The sequence below is a fragment of the Ascidiella aspersa genome, chromosome 1 (assembly GCF_963924565.1).
Source record: "Ascidiella aspersa chromosome 1, kaAscAspe10.2, whole genome shotgun sequence".
Taxonomy (NCBI): Eukaryota; Metazoa; Chordata; class Ascidiacea; order Phlebobranchia; family Ascidiidae; genus Ascidiella; species Ascidiella aspersa.
The window spans coordinates 2,244,400-2,268,235 of NC_139447.1; the positions used below are offsets into that span (position 1 = coordinate 2,244,400).

The 23,836-nt window shown below is 39.2% G+C and overlaps 1 protein-coding gene across 1 annotated transcript in view; it reads left to right on the plus strand.

The window, feature by feature from the left end:
• The first annotated feature begins 1,257 nt into the window (after positions 1-1,257).
• LOC146166511 (uncharacterized) overlaps positions 1,258-23,836 on the plus strand; it is a 52,051-nt gene continuing 29,472 nt past the window's right edge. Inside the window, exons 1-2 of the mRNA XM_083388984.1 lie at positions 1,258-1,852; positions 2,712-2,913. Of these exons, the coding sequence (XP_083245110.1) occupies positions 1,444-1,852; positions 2,712-2,913 (611 nt within the window). The 5' untranslated portion in view covers positions 1,258-1,443. The remainder of the gene's footprint in view (positions 1,853-2,711; positions 2,914-23,836) is intronic.

A 23,836-nucleotide genomic window follows, 5' to 3' on the forward strand; every position in this document is an offset into this window, starting at 1 on the left:
TTTTACGATCGAACTGCCTCGAATTGCTAGCCGTAAAGCAAATAAGGTACGACTGGCTGCCCACAGCAGTAAAGCTTATGTTACCGGAAGTTAAGTTACTTAGAAATGACTCTGCGCTTTACAAAAAGCTTAACGCATTAGAAGGTTTTAAATCGATATTTTACATGAAATCGAAATGTTTTTACAGGCTTGGCGTTGATACGAAGGTGAGCCTTAATTGCAGTATCAATTACAACAGTTGACATTAAACTAATTTCATTTTAAAAACTGTAGATTTCCTGGTTTAACAGTTGTAGGTTTTTTGAAAGTAATTTCTAAATATGAAGTTATTTGCCGCAAAATCGTCACAGTTTTCTAGTTTTACAGGCGCCTAAAAAAATCGAAAATACATATTCGCGCTTCACCTGTGTTTTATTACTGAACGTTATTGCATTGTTATTCAGCTAACATTCGTTGCTATTTATTTAGTCTACGGCCGGTAAAAACAAACACCTAATGCGATATCAGAGGTTTAGCGTTGGGCTAGCAGGTGTAGTGCACTTATAACATACGCAGACAGGTCGATATCACTATGTGTTCTGCAGGTGTTGTTAAAACAAAAACATCTGCTCACTATTAACTGTGATTTGCCACATGTTGTACATGTTTGTTGACCGTAACATTACACCGGTGTAATTTCGAGTCTAGAAATTCCAAACCATTTGAAAACATTTACATTATTATTAAACAAAATGCAGGCAACCCATTATCTTTAGTAAGATAGGTTTTGAAACATTAATTTCAATATTTGAATTGTTGGTAGTTGGAAAAAACCGTGCCTACTGTAAACCCTCATACGGAGTTTCTCTTATTGACATAGCTGTTGTATTGTATACGTGCAGTTTATCAGGCGGCCTAAACTGCATTCCTATAGCTGTATCTTTTTCATTGCATATTATTACTTACAGTAGCAGACAATTGCTGCCATAGTGTTTCCAGATGCGTCGAGGAAATAAACAGCTACAGAGCTGGCGTATGATTCGATTGTTTGGTCACAATGGAAGGTTCCGCTTGTCGAACGTGCTTTGTCACCAGGACAATGCCATTTGGATTGTTTAACTTTGCTTCCTTTATTACCTTGCGGAGTTTATTTAACTGGTGGAGAAGTATTGCCAGGAAAATTGCAACATTTGTCAAATAGTAACCAAGTTTTATATCTTGTGTCGCTTTTGTTTTGCGCTTAACAATGTTTTATGATGTCGCTTCCACAGAAATAGTGAAAACAAGAATGCTTTGCTTTTTACTCGCGAATTGATTATACCCTGGAAATGTCAAACTCCAAAACGGGATAACTTGAACGAATTTCGCGGATTTACAAAAAGAAGAATCCAGCAAGCAAGCAAAAAAACAAGCTGATAAGTGGAATTACAGCACAGAACAGAAACAACGTCAAAAACGACAAAAATGGACCAAGTTTCGAGTTTGCGGCAAGACAGGGGCGTCACAGTTCGCACCCTGGCCACAATAAGAGCCCTACGGGCCACCGAGGCCAAACCGGCCCACGACCAACCACGATTTCCAGCCGGGGACGGTCAGGAAAAGCGATCAACTAGCTGCCAGCTGCGTGGAAGCCTCACACACCCAAGTGTTGACGCAAAGGTGTCGCTTCGAGCTTCTAATCGGCTTTGTCGCCGATTTCAATTAAGCCCTTTGATCCGCGGCGGATTAACGACGGCGCCGCGGCTCGCTGGCCCCTCCCACCCGAGCCCCCCTAGGCCGGGGGTGCTATGGGCCCTGTTCCTGGCCACCCTGGCACTCCTGGTGCTTCAAACCACGGCGAGCGCCAATAAGCTGCCGTTAGTCAGAACTCGAGGTATTTCTTAAGCTTGTTTAGCCTAATTTTGTTGGATTATTATGTTTGTTTCAATTCTATTGTAAGGAAAAATTGATAAAACTAGACATTGATAAGTTTGGCAAAACCTAATACAAAGATTTTAGGTATTTTTTGCCATTTTACTCAATTAGGCAATAATAGTCCCTTGTAAAGAGTGTAAAGGGGTTGTTTCTTATATTTCCAATGTGAGTTCTTAATCTCATGTAGTATATTTCTTGCGTAAGCACCTCAAATATTTCAATTAATATCCTGATTTACACTGCTTCAAATATATCAGTAGTTTTAAATGCCGCGTTTTCGTTGGTTGCCTTACATTCCTGAGCAACTTGTGCTGAAGCATTGGGCGGAGAATGGTTCGCTCAAACCAGGCGAAGTTTCAATCAATAAATCGATCGTCAATAATGTGTCCTTTCCCCTTGTGTAGATTGTAGACGGTAGTTCCCTTTTCAAAAGGAAACCAATCCGCCTCTGCAAAACCGAATACTTTTCCAGTTCTTTAACTATTTTAGTCCAGTTAACCCCCTGAAATCAGAATCTGGTTTCAGAACGTACTTTTAATGATTCGTGTCGTGCAAAAAACAGACAGTTAATACAATTAAAATCTAAAAACAACTTATTATTTCTCGGAAATCTCAACCTTTATAGTTTCGAAACGAATGATTATACTAATCCGCCGTAAAAAATAACTTTTTTGTCCCAGACAGCAACTATTTGACACTTAATTAATATATTTTCCCTAAACGTCATTTTTCATACATTTTTCATTTTTTGAAAAACAAAATTTCCTGAAAATTCAGACTTTTGCTAACCTTCCAAAACTTAACATTTTTTCTCTTAGTAACGAGCCAGCGCACCTTTCGCGGTAGCAAAACGTCCGCAGCAATGCCGAGTTCCAAGGCCATGATCCTGCCCCGTGGCGCCATGTTCCAAACCGCCCCAAGGACCCAGGAATTGACCCAGGAACCCCTGGACTTCCAGACGATGAAGGTGATCGAAAACTGGGGCGGCCAGTTCATCGATGTACTACTGGTCAGCGGAAGGTTAGTTGTTTGACCGTTGTGTTGAAAACGGTTGATGTTTTGATTACATTTTATCGCTGAAAACCTGGAAGAGATAAAACTGGTTAAACATTTTCCTATACGGGTTGTTACTGGTTCTGTGGTCTTAGAAAATGGTTAATTTGAGTTTTTCTTTTCATCAAAGTCTGTAAAAATCACTTAGCACTGATTATGGTTAAAACACCATCTAGGTAGTTTGTTATTATATAGGTTCAACCATATTCCTTATTTCCATGGCTTGAAAACATTTAAGGTAATTCCAATTTTGTGTTTTATTATTGAGTATATTTTATACAATTTGCTTGGAGCATTGGATGCGAATAACACTCTGATTGTCAGGGTTGTTAGTATCAGGTTGTCATGCTAAATGCATTGCAAATGGATTTTAAAGATAGTATGGACTTCATGCTATGGTGAATGCACATTGCAACCTAAGTTACCCAGCGTTTGGATTTTCACCAGCAATTCACTTACAATGTGCCTTTAAAGGTCAGCAAAGTATTTTGGAAAGTTGGACAACTTTAACTTTGGCACTTAGCAGTTACATTTGCGCGCTAATCCTTTCCAAGTATGTTTGTGTGCCCTTGAAACGCAAACTACACTCGCAAAGCCCCTAATACCAGGCTTTAACACCCGTGTCGTATTTTCATAACGCTACACGCGCCTCTAATGGTTGAACCATCACGCGGCGACACGTGTCGGTGTGAAATGTGATCCCTCAAGTTTTACGAAGGGTGTGAAACGAACTCAAACGAACCTAACACTACGAGTATATATATACTGTTGACATCCAAGAAGCCCTATAACATTAGTTTTTTTTCTCATATTGCCAAATTAGGTTCGAGTGCGCACTTTTTGGTATTAGGATATAATATATTTTTAATGCTTTTATCTCCATGCAACCCGAATTTATTTCGCAGCAGGTTTTTCTTACGACTTAAATCTTAAACAAACGACTAATTCTGTACCTAGTTTGGTTAATGCTTTTTTGCAATTTTAAAATCACTTGTTTTATAACAAAATGTGGTTTTAGAAGAACATTTGCCAATAGAAAAAAAATAGTATAAATTTTACGAATAGCAGCAACTTTTCCAACATTGAACACACACCTGATAAATTCTATCACGAATTGCTCAAAAATACCTCTGATATTTCAGCGCATGATTCACAAAGCTCTATTTTCGCCGCGTCACATCGCCTGTAGTTTTAGCGCCGGCGAATTCCAACGCGAAAAAGCGCGCGCGCTCAGGTGTGTTACGTCACAATGAGCTAATGGAATCGCGCTTGCGAGACGTTTACTTTTCGCTCTGATGAAAAGTTTTGCACGGAGCTGACGCGTGTATTGTTTTTGCGAGTGTTTGTGCAAAGAGAAGTGCTTTTCCTTTTGTGTGGCGACAGGTTACAGGTTGTATGTGTTAATGGGGCCTAATGGCCGCTGTAGAAACGCGTCAAAGCGCGTCGCAGTTTTGCCTTTTCTCTTTTCCCCTGTGTTTTGTGTCCGCCGTTTTTCTCCGCGCCGAAAGCCATTACACGCGCGCTTGTACAAATAGAAGAGCAACTTTTTGACCCCCGTGACGTAGTTAGGGGGTTAGGGGTTGCCCCCTTCGAGGAGTTGGGTCAAGGGGCTGCGTGAGATATGAAAGCGACTTTTACCCCGTTTTCTTCGCGCCCCATTTGCGTTTATTTGAAATCGTGTAAACGCAAGAAGCATAGACGTGTATGTATTAACAGGCAATTAGCGTTGTACTCTTAACGAAAAAACAACGTGTAGGAATTTGACGTTTACAAATTGTCACACACATTCATTCTACGCCCTAAGTACAAGTCATCTTAAAATTTATGTAAAATGTATACTAAATGCTATCTATTTACATACGGATTAGGTATTTGTACTACTTCTAACCACAACCTCCAGCCATTATACTCTAAAGATATCGTTTAAATTCTTGCAAGTATTGCAATGACGTTAGTGCAAGTGCGTGTCTGTTTCAATAAGCAGCGCGTTGCAATTTTGTACTTCAAAGTAGCCTTACAACACTGAAAATCTTTGCAGTTTTAAGCGACTGGGTTTGGCTCTAAATGCCTAATTAAGACGTAAGTGAACATGTTTGTCAAACGGAATTTCCAGTGGTCGCAAGAAGGTATACATTAGCCTTAAAATCGTGAATATAATTATTAAAAATTCGGTTTTCGTTTAATTGCGCTTGCGCGACTTTAAACAGCAGTTTCATTTGTTAAAATATCTGCCTCCCTTTTGAATACCTTATGTGGAGAAACAAACTGTTTTTTCCGTTGAAAATTGATTTGAATCGTTCACACATTGCAAACGCAAAAGCAACAGTCGAAAATATGATTGTTTTGAATAGTTTAAAAGTAAAAAAACGAAACAGTTTTGTCAAAGTTAAAACGCTTCAAACTTCTCGCTTCGATACCCGGCCCAGCGTTTAGGTCTAGGTCTAAGGAAATACTATTGTGTATGCTAAGGAAGTTTTGAATCTTCTGTTTGAGCAGAACTCCGTAAAATTCTCTGAATTGTTTACTAGTAAAAACGACACAGTTTTCTCAAAGTTTGTTGAAAAAACGCTCTCGCTTCGATACCCGGCTCCAGTGTTCTTATCTTGGTCTGTGCAGGAAATTAAGGATTACGCGCGGGCCGCTTTAGGGAGCCCCTTGCAACCTGGTAACACACCAACTTCAAAGCGCAATTAGCCCGTGTTTACTGAAGCCAGAGGCAGCCAGGAGACTGCAATGGCGACGGTGGCCCTCTGGGACTCTTCCTCAGTGGAGCGATTCCCATATTTAGTCCAGGCGCTGGCTTTGCGTAAGGCGATACACTCAATTACGCAGTGGTCTCTTTAGGGTCGCAAGCAACGCAAAGGTAAGCCCAGTCAGTGGTTGCTTGCTGCTGTGAAATGCTGCTTAAGACAGCTGTCGCATTCGGGTCTTTTTGCTTAGTGTAGTCGTCTTTAACCGCTTTGCTGCTTTTACGTATAACTGTGAACGCAGAATTTTGGAAAATTTTAGTAACTTATTTAAAACACTGCCATATTACTTAAATAGTGCTTAGAACAAACCGAGTTATCAATGGTTTGGTACTAGCGCATAATCCCTTAGTTTGTGCTTTAACAATTGAAATGTACATTTGCCCTGAAAAAGTTGTACTTTCATCAAATGTTTCACAACCTTGTCTAACTAGTGAAAAATATTTTGCCCTTTTTGCAACATTAACCGTGATGTACTTGTATTACAACAGCGGTTTGTTATAATGGAAATGTCCCAGGGGGTTTAAACTGTCAGGTGAAACCTGTAAACTCTAACAGCCGCCCGCATTAATACATATAAAAGGGACGGACGAAATAATTTATAACAACGCATTTTATATTTTTATTTTTATAATTCGCTACATTTAACAAACCAAGGGCGAAAAGAAGATAATAAAATCAGCGCCTTTATAACTAAAAAATAATTTTTATAGGTTTTCGCACCAAAAACTTCTTATTTTAACAATAAGACCTTAAAAATATCAACATTTTGCTTTTAAAATTTTATTAATGGTCAGAAGTCTCATTATTAAACGTGGATGTTTTTAAGTTTGAATTAACAGACATCACGTTCACACGCTCAATTCTTGATAGACTCTCAAACCACAGCCACACAGTTCGTTATTAATAATTCAAGCAAACAGCCTCACCCCTCTCAGCAGCGCACACAGGCTTATCTTGCACTTGAGCACCTCACGATAGTTGCGTGACCAATCTCGGGTCGGAAGCACCCTCGCGTTACGTCACAATCGCGCGTGTGACGTCACAAGGAGCGAGACAAATCGCTTCAAACGTCACAGAGTTTCTTGATTAGAAATCGAAGAGAAAAGAAAGCTTAGTCTGAATTACCACCCAGGTCGATTTGTCGTCTGTTTATCCTGATATACGAGCCGGCCTCTGTTGGAATGCACGGCTCTAGGCCCACCTCAGTTGCTCTTAATGCTGTTGCGTCCATTTCCGATTGACAACTTCATCCGATTTTCGCATTTCGCCGGCTACAGTTTGTTGTAGGCGGGATGCTTGCCATTATTTGCGCGCCGTGAATACTTAGTGATTTGGCTTTTTCGCACCTGAGCTTACCCCGGTTGTCACGTTTCAATTCGGGTAATTTTTTTTAATAAAGTTTGGGGAAATCATTTTACACCAGGTTTACGATTTTTAATTTTGTCTATTTGTTAGTAATTAATAAGTGTATATTGCAGTCGTTCAGGCAAAGTAATTCCATTTTCGATTAAAAAAAAAACAAAAAAAAAATACTTAAATTTTGCATTTAATGTATAAACATTTTATAAATAATTTAAATATTTTTAAGGCAATATTTTAACTTATTTATTACATGTTTATTCTTCAAACACAGTTAAATGTGATACCAAAGGTAAATCTACTACTTTGACCCACAAAATTAGCATAAAAAAATTAATCTGTTAAATTAATCTGTTAAATTAATCTGTTAAAACTGGATTTAAAAGACTGTTTGCCCCAATATTCGAACTCCCAGTCGGTATATTGTGACGAAACAGTAGTTTTCGAAAATACGATTGTGTTTCGGCTTTATTCCGGTCCCACGAACCCCGGGTGGCAGTCTTCATTTGATGTTGACGTTTTTATTTGCTCTGCTGACCGCAAGTAACCCCTGTCATTAGGGGTCAATGACCAGCAAACGTCACGCAAAATGTCGGCGTCTCGCTGCGGTAATTTTCAATTTCCAGTGCATTGTTGTCTGCATTGTCTCTCGTATTGTCACGGTTATTGTTTGATTGTTGATATATGGAAGGTTGAAACAATGCCTTCATTTATTCAGACGATCGTAAATGCCGGTTTTCGGAATTGATGCCGGGCGTGGAAAATTGATTCGTAGATATGGAAATCGCGCTGGAACAGCTAAGCCCCCCAACAAAACGGAGCTGTTTATAACAATAGTGATTTCGCGGGATCAGAAGGGCGCCCTTAGCTTGCAAACTTTTGCCCCAACAGTTTTAACACGAACCCGACCATCGTAACGATATGCTAAGATTGATAGCAGATTTTAAGTTTGAACCATGTTGTTAACCCTTTGTAGCGCTGCTGATGGTGGTTCTCTATTACATTGTATTGTCTGTTGGAGATCCTTCTATACGCCAGTGTTTTAGCTGTTGTGTGTTGTGTGTTCTTTCCCGGTATTAACTTCTGTCGTTGCGGGTGTCTGATTAACGCGAAATACTCAAACCCGATTCACGTTTATTTTTCAGCATTTTGTAAGACGACTTAACCTCTAATTGGGTTAAACCGGCCGAACTGGCACTGTAAACGTTAAACGTCTTAAAATCATGAAGTGAGAGCGGTTAACGTAGCGTTCCACCTCTAGTCAGTAATTGAAAGGTTAAAGATCGCTCACTTCGCTTGTAGCTAATCGAATTAACGCCACATCAATCTCCTTTGCTGGGCGATCAAAAAAAAACCTCCTCTAGAAGTTTGCGACCGGAAAAAATGCAGGAAAAAACCTCGAGGGTCGTTTATTTACATGCGAGTTAACCCGTCACGCTTCGTCGAAGCTACAGGTTCGCAGTTTTCTGTTCTAACTTAAAAGAAACGCGGCGCGGTTAAGGAAAGGCCGCTAATCTGGCCAGGAATCTGACTTCTTCCTAAAACTTCGTCTTCTAACGCGCGCGCTCTCATTGTTGACGAAACAATGTGACCCGATTGGGTTCGCGATCGCCCGAATGCCGCCTTCTTAAGCCTGTTTTCGACGCGATTAAGTTGATCTTCGACGGAAATTGGCCGCGTACTGATTAATTGCTTTGGTATCGTTGCTTGTGCGTCTTACTAACTTGCTCCCGACACGTTTTTGTCGTTTATTAAAGTATGTTCGTCATCTACCAGTTCTTAGCCACTTTTTGACTAATGTTCGATGGTTCTTTTCGTGTTTTTTTCACGTTCTGGTCGTCTATTAAAGCTATGTTCGTCATTACACAGTTCGTAGCGACTTTTCGACTAATGTTTGATGGTTCTTTACGTGTTCTTGTGACACGTTTAAGTCGTTTATTAAAGTATGTTCGTCATTAACTAGTTCTTAGCGACTGTTTTCTTAGGTTTAATTTAATGATTCTTTACGTATTTTTACCACGTGTGACTCAAACGTCCATCTTTTTGTGGAACATCTTGTCTAGCATAGACATAGGCTTAATTAATATTACTCGTTCAGGCGTTGACGTGTAAAAAGCTTTGTACTACCAAGAATGGCGTGAAAATAATGTAAATAATCCTCCAACTATTTTAAAACGAGGCCTCGTAAAAGTATTTTGCGTAAACCCATACGATTTAGGAAATAGAACATTTTAGGTGTTGTAAATTGTTGCGAAATCGGTATTTCTGTGTGGTGCGTGGATTTCGACGGGAATGCGCGATTCTAGTTCCACATATGGTCATCCTCATGCTACAATACACACGAGATATTTGCGCGACAAACCTTGATGACTTAAACGAAACTTACTCCAACCCACACGGTCCTCACTACTAAATTAACAAGTTGGTATTTTGAGAAAAAACATTTTGGCCACAAGCAGGGTTGTGCGGTTTCGTTTTTAAATTTCGACCGGTTTTACCAAAAACGTCAAATAAATTGCTGACGGCACCGAAATTGTTGTTGATGTTGTGAAACCGTCTCTCAAAAAAAAAATAATATGGCCCCTGACGACTTAGACACAACTTACCCCAACCTATATGATTTCTAATTTTTTTAGGCAAGGTTAACATACTTTTTATGTAGTTTAAGGTGCTTTGAGGCACCATTTAAAACATAGCCTATAGTTCTGTAACTATAAAGCAGAGAGTTAATAGTTACATACTAAGATGAAATATCTGCGGACTGCGGTCTCTTAAAATTTCCAAGCGGTCACGAAAGGCAAACCTAAAAAATCCTGCCTAAATTCATGAAAACTTATTGGAATTTTGTAAAATCGTAACAAAACGTCGAAACAAGACGAATATTTTAAGCCTTATACTGGATAAAGTATTTTGTAATCGATACATTTCCTGAGTCGGTGGTCACTGGTGGTCAGTTTCCTATCGACCTGTCACCCCCTACTCCTCACGTATTAGACAGAGCGACGCCGAATGTCAGCGTACGCTTGACGTCTAGTGTAAACTACTTGTTGTTGAGTGTTAGGGTGGCTTCAGTCTTTCGCAACCTTACAGTGAATGTCTTTAAGGCTTCAAACGAACCTCGTGATAAGGACAAATTGAGACAAAGTTTGCTGACCACATGTCACGTGATTAAAACTCTGTATGGGTTTTAAAACTTGGTTATTGTGCGAAGTTAAATTGTGTGTCTTAAGTTTTGTTAAAATGGTGTTTCAAATGCTTTTGTGGTACTAGTTAAACGGTGCGATACTGGAATAAAGCCGAACATCCCAAGTTCCAACAGCAAGTACAGATATCTTGACAATAAAATATTGGTGCGTTCTTTTCAAAGAGACTTTTGTCAAAAAAAAAACAGCAGTTAAAACCTTAATAAGTTTTACTTGTTTGATTTATATCAACGGGCAGCATTTTAATAAGGCATGTTCTACTTAATTAGCCGTTTCTTCCACAAACAGCAATATAAACAAACAACCAATTCTACAACAAACTCGGACAGCGAAATTGTTTGCTGATATTTGTTTCCGCTCGCAAAATTTCGGCAAAAAGTTTTCGCAAACGACCTCGAAAAAAAAGTTGACTCAAAGGCAAAGTCAGCGTCGTTAATCTTTGCTCGCCACGAGCTCTTCCGGATTTCGATGTTGTCCACACAAATAATCCCACGTTCCGTGCATTGCTCGAGTTTCTTGCCTTTTCGGGCAAAAAAACGCCTTTGCCTTCGCGCCATAATGAATCGCATTGTTTGCTACGGTTATGCTGGGCTCGAAAACTTTGCTTTTCTCGTCGAGAAGTATGCAATTTCTGTTGGCCAAATAGCGGAACCGCGAAGTAACGCGCGCTGCATAATGCGTTGCTGGTTTTTCGTCAAAGGATGAAACCGTGGATGATTTGATGAATTGTGGAAATGAATTAAACGAATCGGTTTCTCACATGTTTTCGAAACATATAATGTTCGCTATCAGCTTAAAATATTGATTATTATTTCGCTTTTATTATTTTGTCGCGTTTGTTTCTAAATTATTCTGCTTTTTTAAGCCATTCGTTTTATGCGGGGTTTAAAAGTTCTGAAAAAACTCAAAAAGTCAGCCATTTCCTTAAGATAACGTATACCGCGAAAACAAACCCACTGTTTGTTATTGAAACAGCATTTAGCTTTATTGCTACGAAAAATATTGGCCCACGACTAACCAGCGGATGTTTTTAATGAACTTCCAGGGTAAAAAAATCTCGTCCAAAAAAACGCGTTTTTTATCCAAAAACCTCGCTGTCTGTTGTTGTCATGCTCGGCCGCCATTCCCATGAAATACTGCGAATCATCTCACCTCAATTCCATCTCACATAAAGAGATACAAACGCCAACATCTGTCTAATGCGCAAAGTACCGCTTGCTGGTTGCCCGGGCCGGATGTGTCTACTTGCTTGGTCGGGGTCTAACAAGCCAGAGACAGCTCAACACCTGTTCTGCCGCTGTTTCTTACTGAATTACTGAATGCTGATTTCAAGTACTGCTACTTGACTGATGCTGTTTGACGCACAGCAAAGCCATTGATCTCACGTTTTGTGCTCGGCCTATAGGTCGAAATTTAGCCGATTTTCCGGTAATAGCCTCTTAAATTTTGCGGGAAAAATGCAAAGCCGAAATGAAGATAGGCTGAGATTTGGGGTTTTGTTTCAAGGAATAGGAATCGCCTAACTTCTGATTAAAGTTCGACTGTCAGATTTCTGCTACTAATGGTTTTGGGTTTTTCAACATACCTCCGTATTATTTACAAAAGTGAATGATTTGTACGATTTAAGTTAATCTTTGGTAATACACGCGACCTTTTATTTGTTGTACTGCATCGTTCAATTAACGTTTAACATATAAAGATTTTAACAGGGCGTCCAATACTTTACGATGTCATTTTAAGATAAATTCCATAGATGTCACTATTTAAGATCAAACGTGTTATAAAGCTTTATTAATTTGTGTTATTTACGAATTAGTATTCTTCTAAACTCTTTAAATGTCGTTATGCCTGAAAAAAAATCCGTTTAAATGTTTAAAACAGGTGAATTTACATAGTTTTAAATTCCACCGCAGGACAGGCCAGACTGAGGTAAAACAGTGTTAAGTGTTGAGTTGAATCCAACTTGAAGTGTTGTGCTTGAAACTTTGTACGCGCGAACAGCCTTTATCCGATTATAATCCCTTCCGACAGATTTTCGTCCTTGAACTGACCTTGAGAGCTTTGCATGTGCTATCACGTCGCCACGTGCTTCTTTATATGGTAAAGATGGCAGCGGGCAACGATTTCGTGTATTTCAGTGGTTTTCCAGTCACGAACCAAATTTAAAGAGGTTTCTCTAAGTTTGGCGATCGTTTTTTGGAATTTTTTTTTCCTGGATGTGTCATTCTTAAGTTATACCTTATGGCGTTTTTTGTTTTGTCTTGAGGTTTAGTTTTCGAAACGAACTGATCTTATTTCTACCACCTTGTGGCTTAATGTAACTGACGGATATTTTAGCAAACGAAAAATAATCTGCGAAAGTTTTTTTCTATGTTTGCTAGTTAAAATCGTTTTGTAATAGAGTTAATGTGTTTTTGTCAGATTTGATTTTTATTTCCGCACATTTAAATAATCCGTTTTATTTCAAGAAATCAGCAAATCCGCTCAAAATGGTTTTCGAAACATAAAAACTTGATCATTTTTATTCCAAACACTTTAACAAAAAATTGTGTGTATTCGCTCAATCATCTTCCAAGTTACTCAAAGCACAGCGAAACGACTGTTGCCCTACTTAAAGAGGCAACCTAACGCTCAATGTAGCCACGCGTCTCGGTACAACAGGATATCCAATGCGGCAGGATTAGCCTCTCTCAAGACACGAAAGACCGTCTCTCTCGCGTATATCTTCCCCGTGTGCGCGCGATTAGCGAGTTAATTCCTAAACAAGGAGCCTCGATGCGCCAAAAGCACCCGCGGCGTCAGTTTTTCTCGGATGTTTACGCGTCTTGCGGCGCGAGATGCGAGATTTGTTTATTTTCGGAGGAAGCCAGTGAAATTTCATCGCTCGTGAAAATGGTACCTGGCCTACAACATGTGAAATCTTGGCCGGGTTTTTTTTACATTGAACTAACCTGATTTTTTAGTCATTTCTGCGACTTTTTTTAAACCTTTTAAAACAGACTTCGCTTTAATTTTTTTTATTTTTTTGGGAAAAACGTTTGGTTGTTTTGCAATGCAACACCAGTACATCACCACAATATTTTTCACCACATTTTATTTTCTCGTACATATATATATACTTTTTTTTGTGTTAACGCGATGAACGAATTGTTTGTAAAAAAGCAGGCTTTTGTAAAAAATAACAAAAACTTAGGAAAAAAATAAAACGGCCATTTCAATTAGCCAAGTCTGCTTTTTTAGCGCCATATAAGTTCCGGTCTTTTCCACAATCTGGCCAGCTTAAAAACCAAATTTTTTGTAGGTTTGTACATGGTATTGTCAGCAATAAGAAAACAGCCTAAAAACACAGCCTTCTCATAAAACGGCCTTTTAAATCGTCCAGTGCGTTCCCTTACATTGCCTGAAGTGCTGTTGAGATCTTATCGCGTTTTGGTTGCTAAACGCGGCGCACAAATGGCGATTATTGCGCGAAGTTTGCTTCGGCCACTACCATACCCGCCTTCCCGATTTCTATCGAGGCTTAGTCCTAATTAACTCACCTTCCTCTATGTTTGTAGCTGTGACTACTTTTCTTTATGACAACAGATTGAGAAAGCGATTGTCGGTGGTCGTTAATCGAGGTTTTGATGTTTTCGAAAAAAAAAACCTATTTGATACGATCTTCGCCTTATGTGCGGTGGCCCTGACTTTAAAGTTCGATAGATTGGAGGACAACACGAATTGGAATTTCCGTTGGGCAATATAATTGCGCGTAATTTCAATAAGATCAGTATACAGTTTGACTAGCTCTGTTTCGTCCTTTAAGTGAAAACTAACGATCGCTATTATGATAATGTCCAGGGATTTACAAATACAAGACACCAAAGACAATGTTGCTGCTTCTTACAATACATTGGGGTCGTTCCGTAATGGATCTTGCCTTAACTATGATGAATTATTCATTCGATAGTGGATAAGGAGCTAATTAGGCTTGCTTGGTGGCTTTTAAAGAGGGTCCCATAACCAAGTGCTTGATATTTTCCAGCTAGCCGAAAAATAAATAACGATTCGAATATCTCTTAATTCATTTTCAACAGGAAATTGGTTTATTATCGAAATCCTTCAAAATGCTACCCACTTTGTATAGACTTTGATATTCTTAGTACATCGTACGACAACCTCCAACCTTTGGTTCAAATAGCGTTTAGTTTATTGAATGTTTTTGTTTAAAAACAAGATCTACTGGCGATCAATTTTAATATTTACACGAAAAGACTTGTTCTCAATTTCCAGAACATATTATTACGACCGATGGGCTTTTACCGGCTTAAGGTATAATTGCTCAATTTTCACGCGGCATTTATAACGCAGTGGACGCCGAACAAGTGATAATTCCCTATTTCCTGCAGAGGTTAATTGACTTTCAACCCAATGCGCTGGCAATACATTTGCAACTTTCCACGTGGTTGCAAGTGACGTGGACTGATCCGATTGGCTCTTTTTAGAGTTTGCCTCCATTTCATTGGTCGAAATAGTTTTTGTTGTCTAATGGATTGGCCTGGGAAAGTTTGCGTCAAAAAGAGCAAATTTACTGTTCAACGTCATAGAAAGATACCCGGAGGCTGATTAGTTGGATCTTTTGCCTAATTACAGCTGTATTGGATAACAAGTTTAATGGAAAGCCGGACAGCTAAGTTAAGAGGTTGTGAAACAAGTTGTTGTTAATCTAATTGCTTCAAGAAACCGCGGAAAGCCGAACAAGTAAAACATCCAATTGAACTATTTCCCCAACACACGAAACAACTCAGTAATTGTTTGATGTTTATGTTTACCACGTTACAAAGCAAAGTAGTCTGACCTTAGTAAAACGTGACATTGAAGTACAGCTGTACAGTTCATGTTGTAATAAAGGTAGAATCATTTTGGCAAGCCGTTTTTGGTCGTGTTTTGGCATCAAAGGGCGTTTTGGTAAATTAGGTATTGTATGACGTTTTTGTTTTTAAAATCGTTTTTTTTGTCACTATTTTGGGGCAAATGGTGCTTGTTTTCTTTGTTTCTCGTTTTTTGACCCAGGATGAGTAGACCATTCGTTTCACACAGCAAATCTTGGTAAAATTGGACACTGACTGAAGTTTTATGGTTATTTTTTTGCATTATTTGACTTTCTTTGTAGGTATGTCATACCAAATGGTAAATCTAGTCGTTATTATATTTTGAAAGTGGCTATTTGTCCTTCAACTCAGCGAACCATTCTTTCGCAAAGCAAATTGAGCAACAGAAATATCGCATTACATTGTTCCGAAGGTTTACAACATATATACAAATCTATAACGACTGCGTTAACTCTGAAAATCTTCGCCCATCCTGGGTGTTCCGGTCCGAGTTCTGCTTGTAAAACAACCTTGACGGAATGATTGATCGATTGGCTTCTGACGTCAGTTCGCACGGAAGGGTTTTCATTCTAAAGCTCCCGAATTTTGCCCACTTCTAATAGTGGTTTAATCCAGAAAATGTTAAAAATGTGCCACTCCTCTGCGGAGTTTACCGCCTCGCATCAAAATGTCTGGTGTGGTGGCTTTCAAATCTAAAAGCAGAAGTTTGTTTGTGTTTGGAAAGCTTGCCAGCAATTCTCTTGGGGACGTTTGCTGCTGATGCTGCTGCAATGCCAGCGAACAACTATATATAGTTCAATCACAACTGAACCTTGAGGTAAAACCCCTGCAAGATAATGATCTCACAGTCCTGGAGTGATTCACCATTGCTTCAATTCAAAGAAGGATTTTGATCCACAACTAGCCCGGATTTTGTGTAAGCATTTTAATAACAACATGCAATGCCAGGACTTTTATTTGCAACTTTTGGAAAAAATCAATCGTCTATTTTTTTAGAGTGGATAAGACGTTTTTAAGGATTCAAATAACAGTGTTTAATGCCTGGATATTATTTGCAACTTTGCATTTACCACAAAAATAACAACACTCTTCAAAAGTTAATCGCCACGTTTAAATTTAGCGCTAGAGTTGGAGAGTGGGTTGGATTTTTCTCAAACATTCCAATAACAAATTGTAATGCACGGAGATTAATTCCACCCTTTGATATCATTTAAACAGTCTCTGTAGTTTGTCGTTTGTCGTTTGAAGCCCACAGCAGCTCGTATAAAGCAAAAGTCCTTATCCTATCGTTGCGTTGACTTAAGCTTACGGCGTTAAGCTTGAAGCAAACAATCGATGAGCCTATTGCATTGATGGACGCGTCGAGCCTTGGAAGAAGCCAGAGATAATCACTTTCGTGGCCTACCTTGGCTCCCTGATCACTTCAAAGCAACCCCTTGCTTCCCAGAGCGACCAATCGGGCGTAACGACGGTTTGCTTAGGGCTTTAATAGCTGAGCGGCGAAGGCAGGCTTTGATGTTGCTCCTCGAAGCTCGACGCTTCTTACAGCTCTCTAAACTTCGTTTAAACCTATTTGCGCTTTTTGTTTTTCGATGCAACTTTCCGTTTCCTGGTTGCAAAGAAAATAAGCGCGGTTCGGTCGCACTGCTACGCTTTAGCGTTTTGTCCACTTAAATAAGCTCGTCTGCTCCTGTGCGAAATATTCAAGTTGTTACTTTTAACAGAAGGCTACTATGGGCCTGTTTATGTTGCAAAGCGTCCTATTTCAACTGCGGAGTTTGTGTTTAAGTTGATATAAAGGCTCCTGGTTAAATATCTCGATTTTGACCCCATCAAAGTTGTTTATGTAAGCTGAACTAGGCCTTAAAGTTTAATTAAGGGCTCTTGGTTAAAACGTCTCAATTCCTTATGTAAATTCGCTTCTGAAAAGGTTCTGCTTTAAAAACTTCACCGGGTTGTTCACAATATGGCTTGTTTACATGCATTCAATAATGTATAAAGTTTATCTAAAGGATTTTGGCTAAAATATCTCTACTAATCACAGACAGCCGTTGTTTACATATATATGATAACAATTGTGACTGTTTTTGCTATGGTGTGTGTATGTGTATATATGTATGATGGTGTCGCGTTATTTGAGTTGTGTCGACTCGCCCATTCATTCTTACAAAGCGCCAGCTGTGTGTGACATCACAGAGGCTCTGTGTTACGACAAAGTCGCGCCTTCATCATCGCCAGCCTCTCTTATTACGTGACAATCGAAGTCGCTCGTAATCCAGAAGACCCATTGTTTCCGTCACAATTCCAAGCGTTTGTCTACCAAATCGACGCGTGGGGGAGGGGGCCGCCAGGTGCGCTTCTACTATGACGTCACAAGCAGTGTCACGCGTCAGTGCATTTTAGCAATCACGTGACATCAGAGTAAGCGTGTCGAAATTCCTGTCGAGACGCGAGATGCCGCATTGTTGCTTTTGCGGGCGGCTAGTAGGCTTTGTAATAGAGGGGTTATGACGTCAACCCCCTTGCTACGTCACGACGTTTTGTCTCGTCAAGTGGATTCGGAACATCGGCGAATTGGTTTCGGTCTTATGACTAAGTTGGCATAGATTTCGGCATTTTTCGCATGGTTATGAATACATTTTTAAAGAAAACTGAGATTTTAAAATTTCTAAAAAAAATTGAAAGTTTACAAGACTGTTAAAAAAAAACTAAATTGTTGCGTTACCAGTAAGATTTATCCGGCAACATTGTGTCACTTTTCATCGATTTCCCTCAAAAGCCGAGCTTTTGCCTCGTGACGCATAACTCATGTGGTCGTAATGCACAAGGGTATTACCCGGGCACACAGTGCTGTCGATTGTATTTCAGGGGCCATTACCGGATTATCTCGTGTAAGGGGACTCGGGAAAGTCGGACAAAAATGAAAGGAACTTTTATCTGACCAGAGTCGATAACTCTATGTTCCAGTTCCATTTTTGTCCCGTAATTGCAACTGTGTTGTGTTGTGTTGTGTTACGTCATAGTGATCTCATAGTGGCCTGTGTTATGTAACAAGTGGATCAGGTTTACGTTTCAACTTCAATGAGCAGATAAATGTTGCATTCCTTTTTGGTTTTGAAGTGATTTATCTGTTTATACGTTTCACGATATCAGTTTGTAAATATTATTGGCATTAATCCTACTTTGATGGCGAAGTGTTGAAAGCAGACAAATCTTTTTCATTCCAGTCGAATGTCTGTTGTTGCAATACCACGAGTCAACTTACAAAGCCGACCGACTCAGTTCTGTCCACACCTTTGGACAAACCCTTGCAATAATTGACGACGATATGGGATTAATCGCTAATCCAGACCACTGGCGTCCTCTCTTGGTCTGCAATCTGTCACTCTCGCTCTATGTTTAAACCCCGCCTCTGGCCAACGCCCTTGTTTTCGAGAGATTTAACCAAGCCTTGTAACTAACCCCGCTACTGGTTTGACGATTAACAGACCCAAGGTTGAGATTACGCACTCTATCTTTACGTTTTTCAAGTTTGGAGAATCGCAGTTCTGTCTCTCTGATTGCTTTCTGATCAGTCATGCTTGTTGTTTCGGGTTTTCGAGGATTGATTGAATATCGCGCAAAATATATGCTGAAAAATATTCGGTACCACCCCTGTACATTATACAGTAGTTGACATATAGAACAAATAATCTTTGTTCACACGTTAAAAAAAGTGGAACAAAGCGACATTTTACCTGCATATATCAGATGATGTGTTTGCTACAAATAAATAAAATAAGGGATCTTGATTTAGTTGTAAAAACAAAGATGAATAAAAATGTCACATAAATTTATTTGTTTCATAATGATGTTACAGACTTTTCAAAATTAAACTAGAATTTTTTAGCGAGCCTTAAGAATAAATAGTTTCACCTCTCTAATTTTCTTCGACCTTTTCTAACAATTTCAAGCAGCTACTAATTCGGCGCCAAGCAGTTGTGCGTGGCAAGCTTGCCATGCTTGTTGCAAGAGCCAACCAACACAAGTAAAGTACAAGGATGCCACCCACGACCGACAATATCGTTGCCGTGTTTATGAAAACAAATACACTAGCAGTGCAAATCGGTTTAATGTCGGCACTTGCGTTACCTGGCAAAGATTTGCAACGAATATTTGCTTTTCTCCGTCTTCTAAACTATCTCAGGAAGGTTCACCTCGCTTAGCAATGACCAAATATGGCGTCCGATTTATTTTCCTGCAACGCGAAGTGGCCTGTTTTTTGTTCAACCTATTGACCGCTCGTTGCAGCTAATTTCGGCATGCGTGTGCACTCGGGCGTGACTGTTCCGAGCGGATTATGTCGTCACAGTTGTATTTACCCACCGTGTTCCGGTCGACTGAACGCGCTTTGATCACGGCCGAGATTAGTTCGGAGAAGTTAAGGCTTTGTTTTTTGTGTTCTCCCACAAGTTGCCCTGCGCCAATTTGAGTGAAAATGTTCAAATGTATAGGCTCGAAAAGGCTGCTATTGTTTTTGCGAAAAAAAACAACTGAATTTTTATTTCGGAAAAAAGAACTTACGAGTTATAAATAGTTCAAACAATACGATTTAAAGGCCTGGTCGTATTTTGGTTAGAAAATAAATATTAAATTTTGTTTTTTTAAAACAAAACGATTGGTTTTGCCCCCGAAAATTCTTAAACCTTAAATCCTTATTTTCTCACAATTCCTTCACATTTTGTTTACAACCGAAAAAAAATGACACTAAAACAACATCTGCAAAACTTGAATTGTCGCCAAACCGCCTCATCGACGTTTTAGGCGCGGCTCAAAGTGACGTCACAATTCCAGTTTAACCGGCGCAATTGCGTACCCGGCATTGTAAGTCGGGGGTAATTCGGTGACATGCAAGGCAGGCAAGGGAGACCTTGGGTAATTTGAAGATAATTTGACCAATCTGTCCCTGTGCGTGACCGCATCACTGTGACCTGAATGTATCGTGTTCATGGCATTGCATCACTTGCCGCTTTGGTCGCTCTTCTATTTGTATCCCTTAGCGTATAGTAGTAGCGGTTGTTGGTAGCTGAAACTAAGTCTATCGGGCTCATGTTCGCGCAATTAAGGTTTAATGTTGTAGTTTAAGATTTAATGCAATTTGTTTTCTTGCGGGCTTTTGAGTTCATAGACCAGGTTTACGAGCGTGATTTTTCATATTCAAGTTCAAATTTTTGTGCGCTTTTTAGGTTTAGTACAGAAACCATCATACATTGATCAACTTTGCTTAATGTGGTTTTATTTTTAAACCTCATCGACTTGCGTGTATCTTTTATTTGTCTGTCGTTTCTGGATTTTTTTGAAACGGTTAACCTATAAAGTGTATATACTAAAAGCTATCGCACATATATCAATAATGCCAACAGCCATCTTAGTCACCTATGGCCATGTATACCAAACTAGTCGATCTCTTAAGCGCTTATCGAATTTGTGTAAGCTACTTGCATCTCTGTCAGAAAACGCTAAAACGCTGTTCTAAAGAATTGTTTAAATTTTTTGAACATGTAATGTGAATAAATATGTGCGGTGTCTGAAGTGCTTCATTTTGGCCTAAACCTTTTGGATTGTTTGCCTTTTCGCGCCTTTTTGCAAACTGCTGACTCACCGCGGCAGCGTTTTGGCGCCAAACGTAAACCACGTCACAAACGCTCTTCCTATAAGTTTGCTTGTGACGTCACAATAGCCACGGAAGTTCACGACTAAATGCCGGAGCCGTCGCCCTGGCAACGCAAAAACAAACACGCGCGCACTGAAGCGTGAAGCTTGGTTGCTGAGTGGAGCTGAAGGTTGATAGACGAAAGAAAAGTGTTTTGTCTGCGAAATGTGAAAGTTTGTTTGGAATTTCTGTTGCGCATTTGCAACAACTGGCGTGAAATGGCCGACTTTGTGGTTGATTCTCGCCGAGTGCTTCCAAAAATAGATGTCATCGGCGAAGTTTTTACCGATTCTGTCAATGACACAGTATAAAAATCAAATGACTTTATCATAAGAAGGTGGGGAAATTATAACTTAGTTTTATTTGAGAAATAAAATCTTTTAAAAATAATTAAACTTCTCGACTAAATTCATCACCGACAATAAAATGATGAAATTGTTCTTAATTGGCCCAAACGTTCTGCGTTTCTACTCTTTTTTTGAGAAAAAATCGACTGATTTTTAAGAAAGTGAAAATTTAAGAACATTTATTTAAAAAAATAATCTATCGGAAAAAATATCACTCAAAAAAACTGATGAAATCGATTTTTGTCTTTAATCTGACTACACTTGACGCCATACTGGCCAACATTGGTTAGACCTAAACCCAGCAATTGTTGACCCACAGTTTTCACAATTAATCTTCTTTCAATTGACCGTAACGTTCCTAACCCTGCTCAAATCATATCCACTTCAGGGGAGTGTCAAAACACCCTTTTACCCCTCACAACCCCAACAATGAAGCCCTCAGCCCCTCTCCTGTCACAACTATCGAGATTAATCGGTTGACCCTTGACCTCCGTGAGGAAACGCTCGTCTCATCCACTCGAAACGATACTTCCGAGTCATCCGATAAATCGTGCCTTACTGAAATAAAACCCGCGGTTAAAGAGGCGAGATTGATGGTGTTTTGCCATTCTTGGATAAGCTGTCCACTTCTTCTTTCGTGTTAGATGTTTTCTGTAGCTTGTTGAAGCAAATTGATGGGCACACAGCCTTGTAAAGCAATTTAACAATGCCTATAGAATAATTTTATCTTGTGGTACAACAAATGCAGGAATAATGCCGCAAATGTTCAATGTAATAAAAGTTGAAGCATTATATAATTATGCTTACCTATGTTTTAAACAAGGTATTAAAGCAGGGCACAGTAAAATTTGAAATGGAGTTTATTCCTGTTTTTAAAAAGGCAAAATATTTTACAGCAATAGAACATTGTAAGCAGACTTACACGAAATCTCCAGCGAACTGTCGACATTTGTTTTTTCGGTTTTTCAGTATTTCGTCATTTATTGACTCTTTTAGATATCACTCATAGCACAGCACCTATTTTATTCGCATTAGCTCCCAGTTATTACGTCATACTCGGGCAATATTCACAGAAATCGAGTCAAATTTTCCCACTTTAACTCCCTTTGTCATTTCGAACGAGTTACAAAGCACAATAATTGCGATTTCGTGACGCATTCGCGCTCTTTCAACCTTCTATTACGAAGCGTTCAAATGTGAAAAGTGAAATAACAAGATTAAATCACTTTGCAGTGTTGTGCTTGTGTGACTCTTATGGAAAACAATCGCTGTTTTAAGGTTGCGAATACATCTAAAGCTATCGTGAAAGTGTTTAACGCAATGTTTCGTACACTTACGGAGTAAGAATATACAGAAGTAGGTATCATTTTAAACGTTTCGAATAACTTTTTATTCATTTTCATCATAGTACGTTAAACATGAATAAAGCGATATTGAAAACGTTCAAAATTCTACCTACAGCTGTATGGGCTTTCATAGTATTACTTAGTCTTACTACAACCTTCAGCCATTATATATGCTCCAAAGTTTTACTTAGACATTGATATTGGTGCAAATTTAACCACTATAAGAATGTCCAATTAACGTTAAAGGGTGGGTTTTAAAACAAAATGACGTCATGCATTATTATTTCGTCACAAAGAGCACAGGAATGCAGCGATGCAAGGAAACGTCGTTCCCATAGCATTCCAACCCTGAGCACACTTCAGTTAATTACAACCCACTTGTAGCGCACCTTTGTAAACCGATCGCGCTTTGCAGTTGTTCGCACACAATCGGTTTCCCATACTTGGAGGTTCTATGACGTCACAGAAGGCCCGGCGAGCAATTCGCGATTCCCGATTGTCGCTGGTTCGAAAGCGATCGGGAGCAATAGAGGGGCCGTTGTGACGTAATAGGTGACGCCTTTGCAACACCTGCTCGGATTTGTCAGCGGGGACATTGGATTCAAAATTGTTGGTTTTCTTTAAAGAAAAATACAAAAAAATGCGAGATTGTTTGACATGGACCGACATATGTTTACATATAGGTGTTTTTTAGCAAAAGTTATATTGTTTTTATTTTTCTGCGGTAGAATTTGACTTGTAACTTGTTTTACTAAAACACTTCAATCTGTGGTTTATTAGCCAAATCCCAGCCCTGTGTAAACTACTCAGACCCTTGTACGAGCAACAGTAGCTTTGTCGTGTTTTTCTTTGAAGCTGCACCCGGTTTTTAGTCTTATCTTGCTAACCCTTCACGCACACTTCCCAAAAAGCTCATTATTCTTGGGTTTCGCCCTTCTGCAAACTGCCCCTGTCCATCGAGCGCTCTACAGAGCTGTTTGACCAGCACAAAAGCTCTTACTGCTGTATCTTGCAACTGAATCGCTTTAACATGTTGTTGGCTTGAGTTATTTTTAGACGCGACCGCTTTTCAACTGAATTCCGGTCATATTCCTTATCCGCTATTTTTTACGGTTTCTTTTTAAAAATGAAACGTCTATTTTATAAACTGTCTAAAACTTGCAAATATTGTTTTTAAGTCCTGATATCAATAAAGTTTCAATAGTTCGTATTAGCTACAGTTTAAATATAAAAAGGCAGTATTTTGTTGAATATTAAAGTGCCAAATTTTTATTGTTGTTTGTTTTTTAAATTTAACCGAAAAAATCTGTATTGTTAAACAA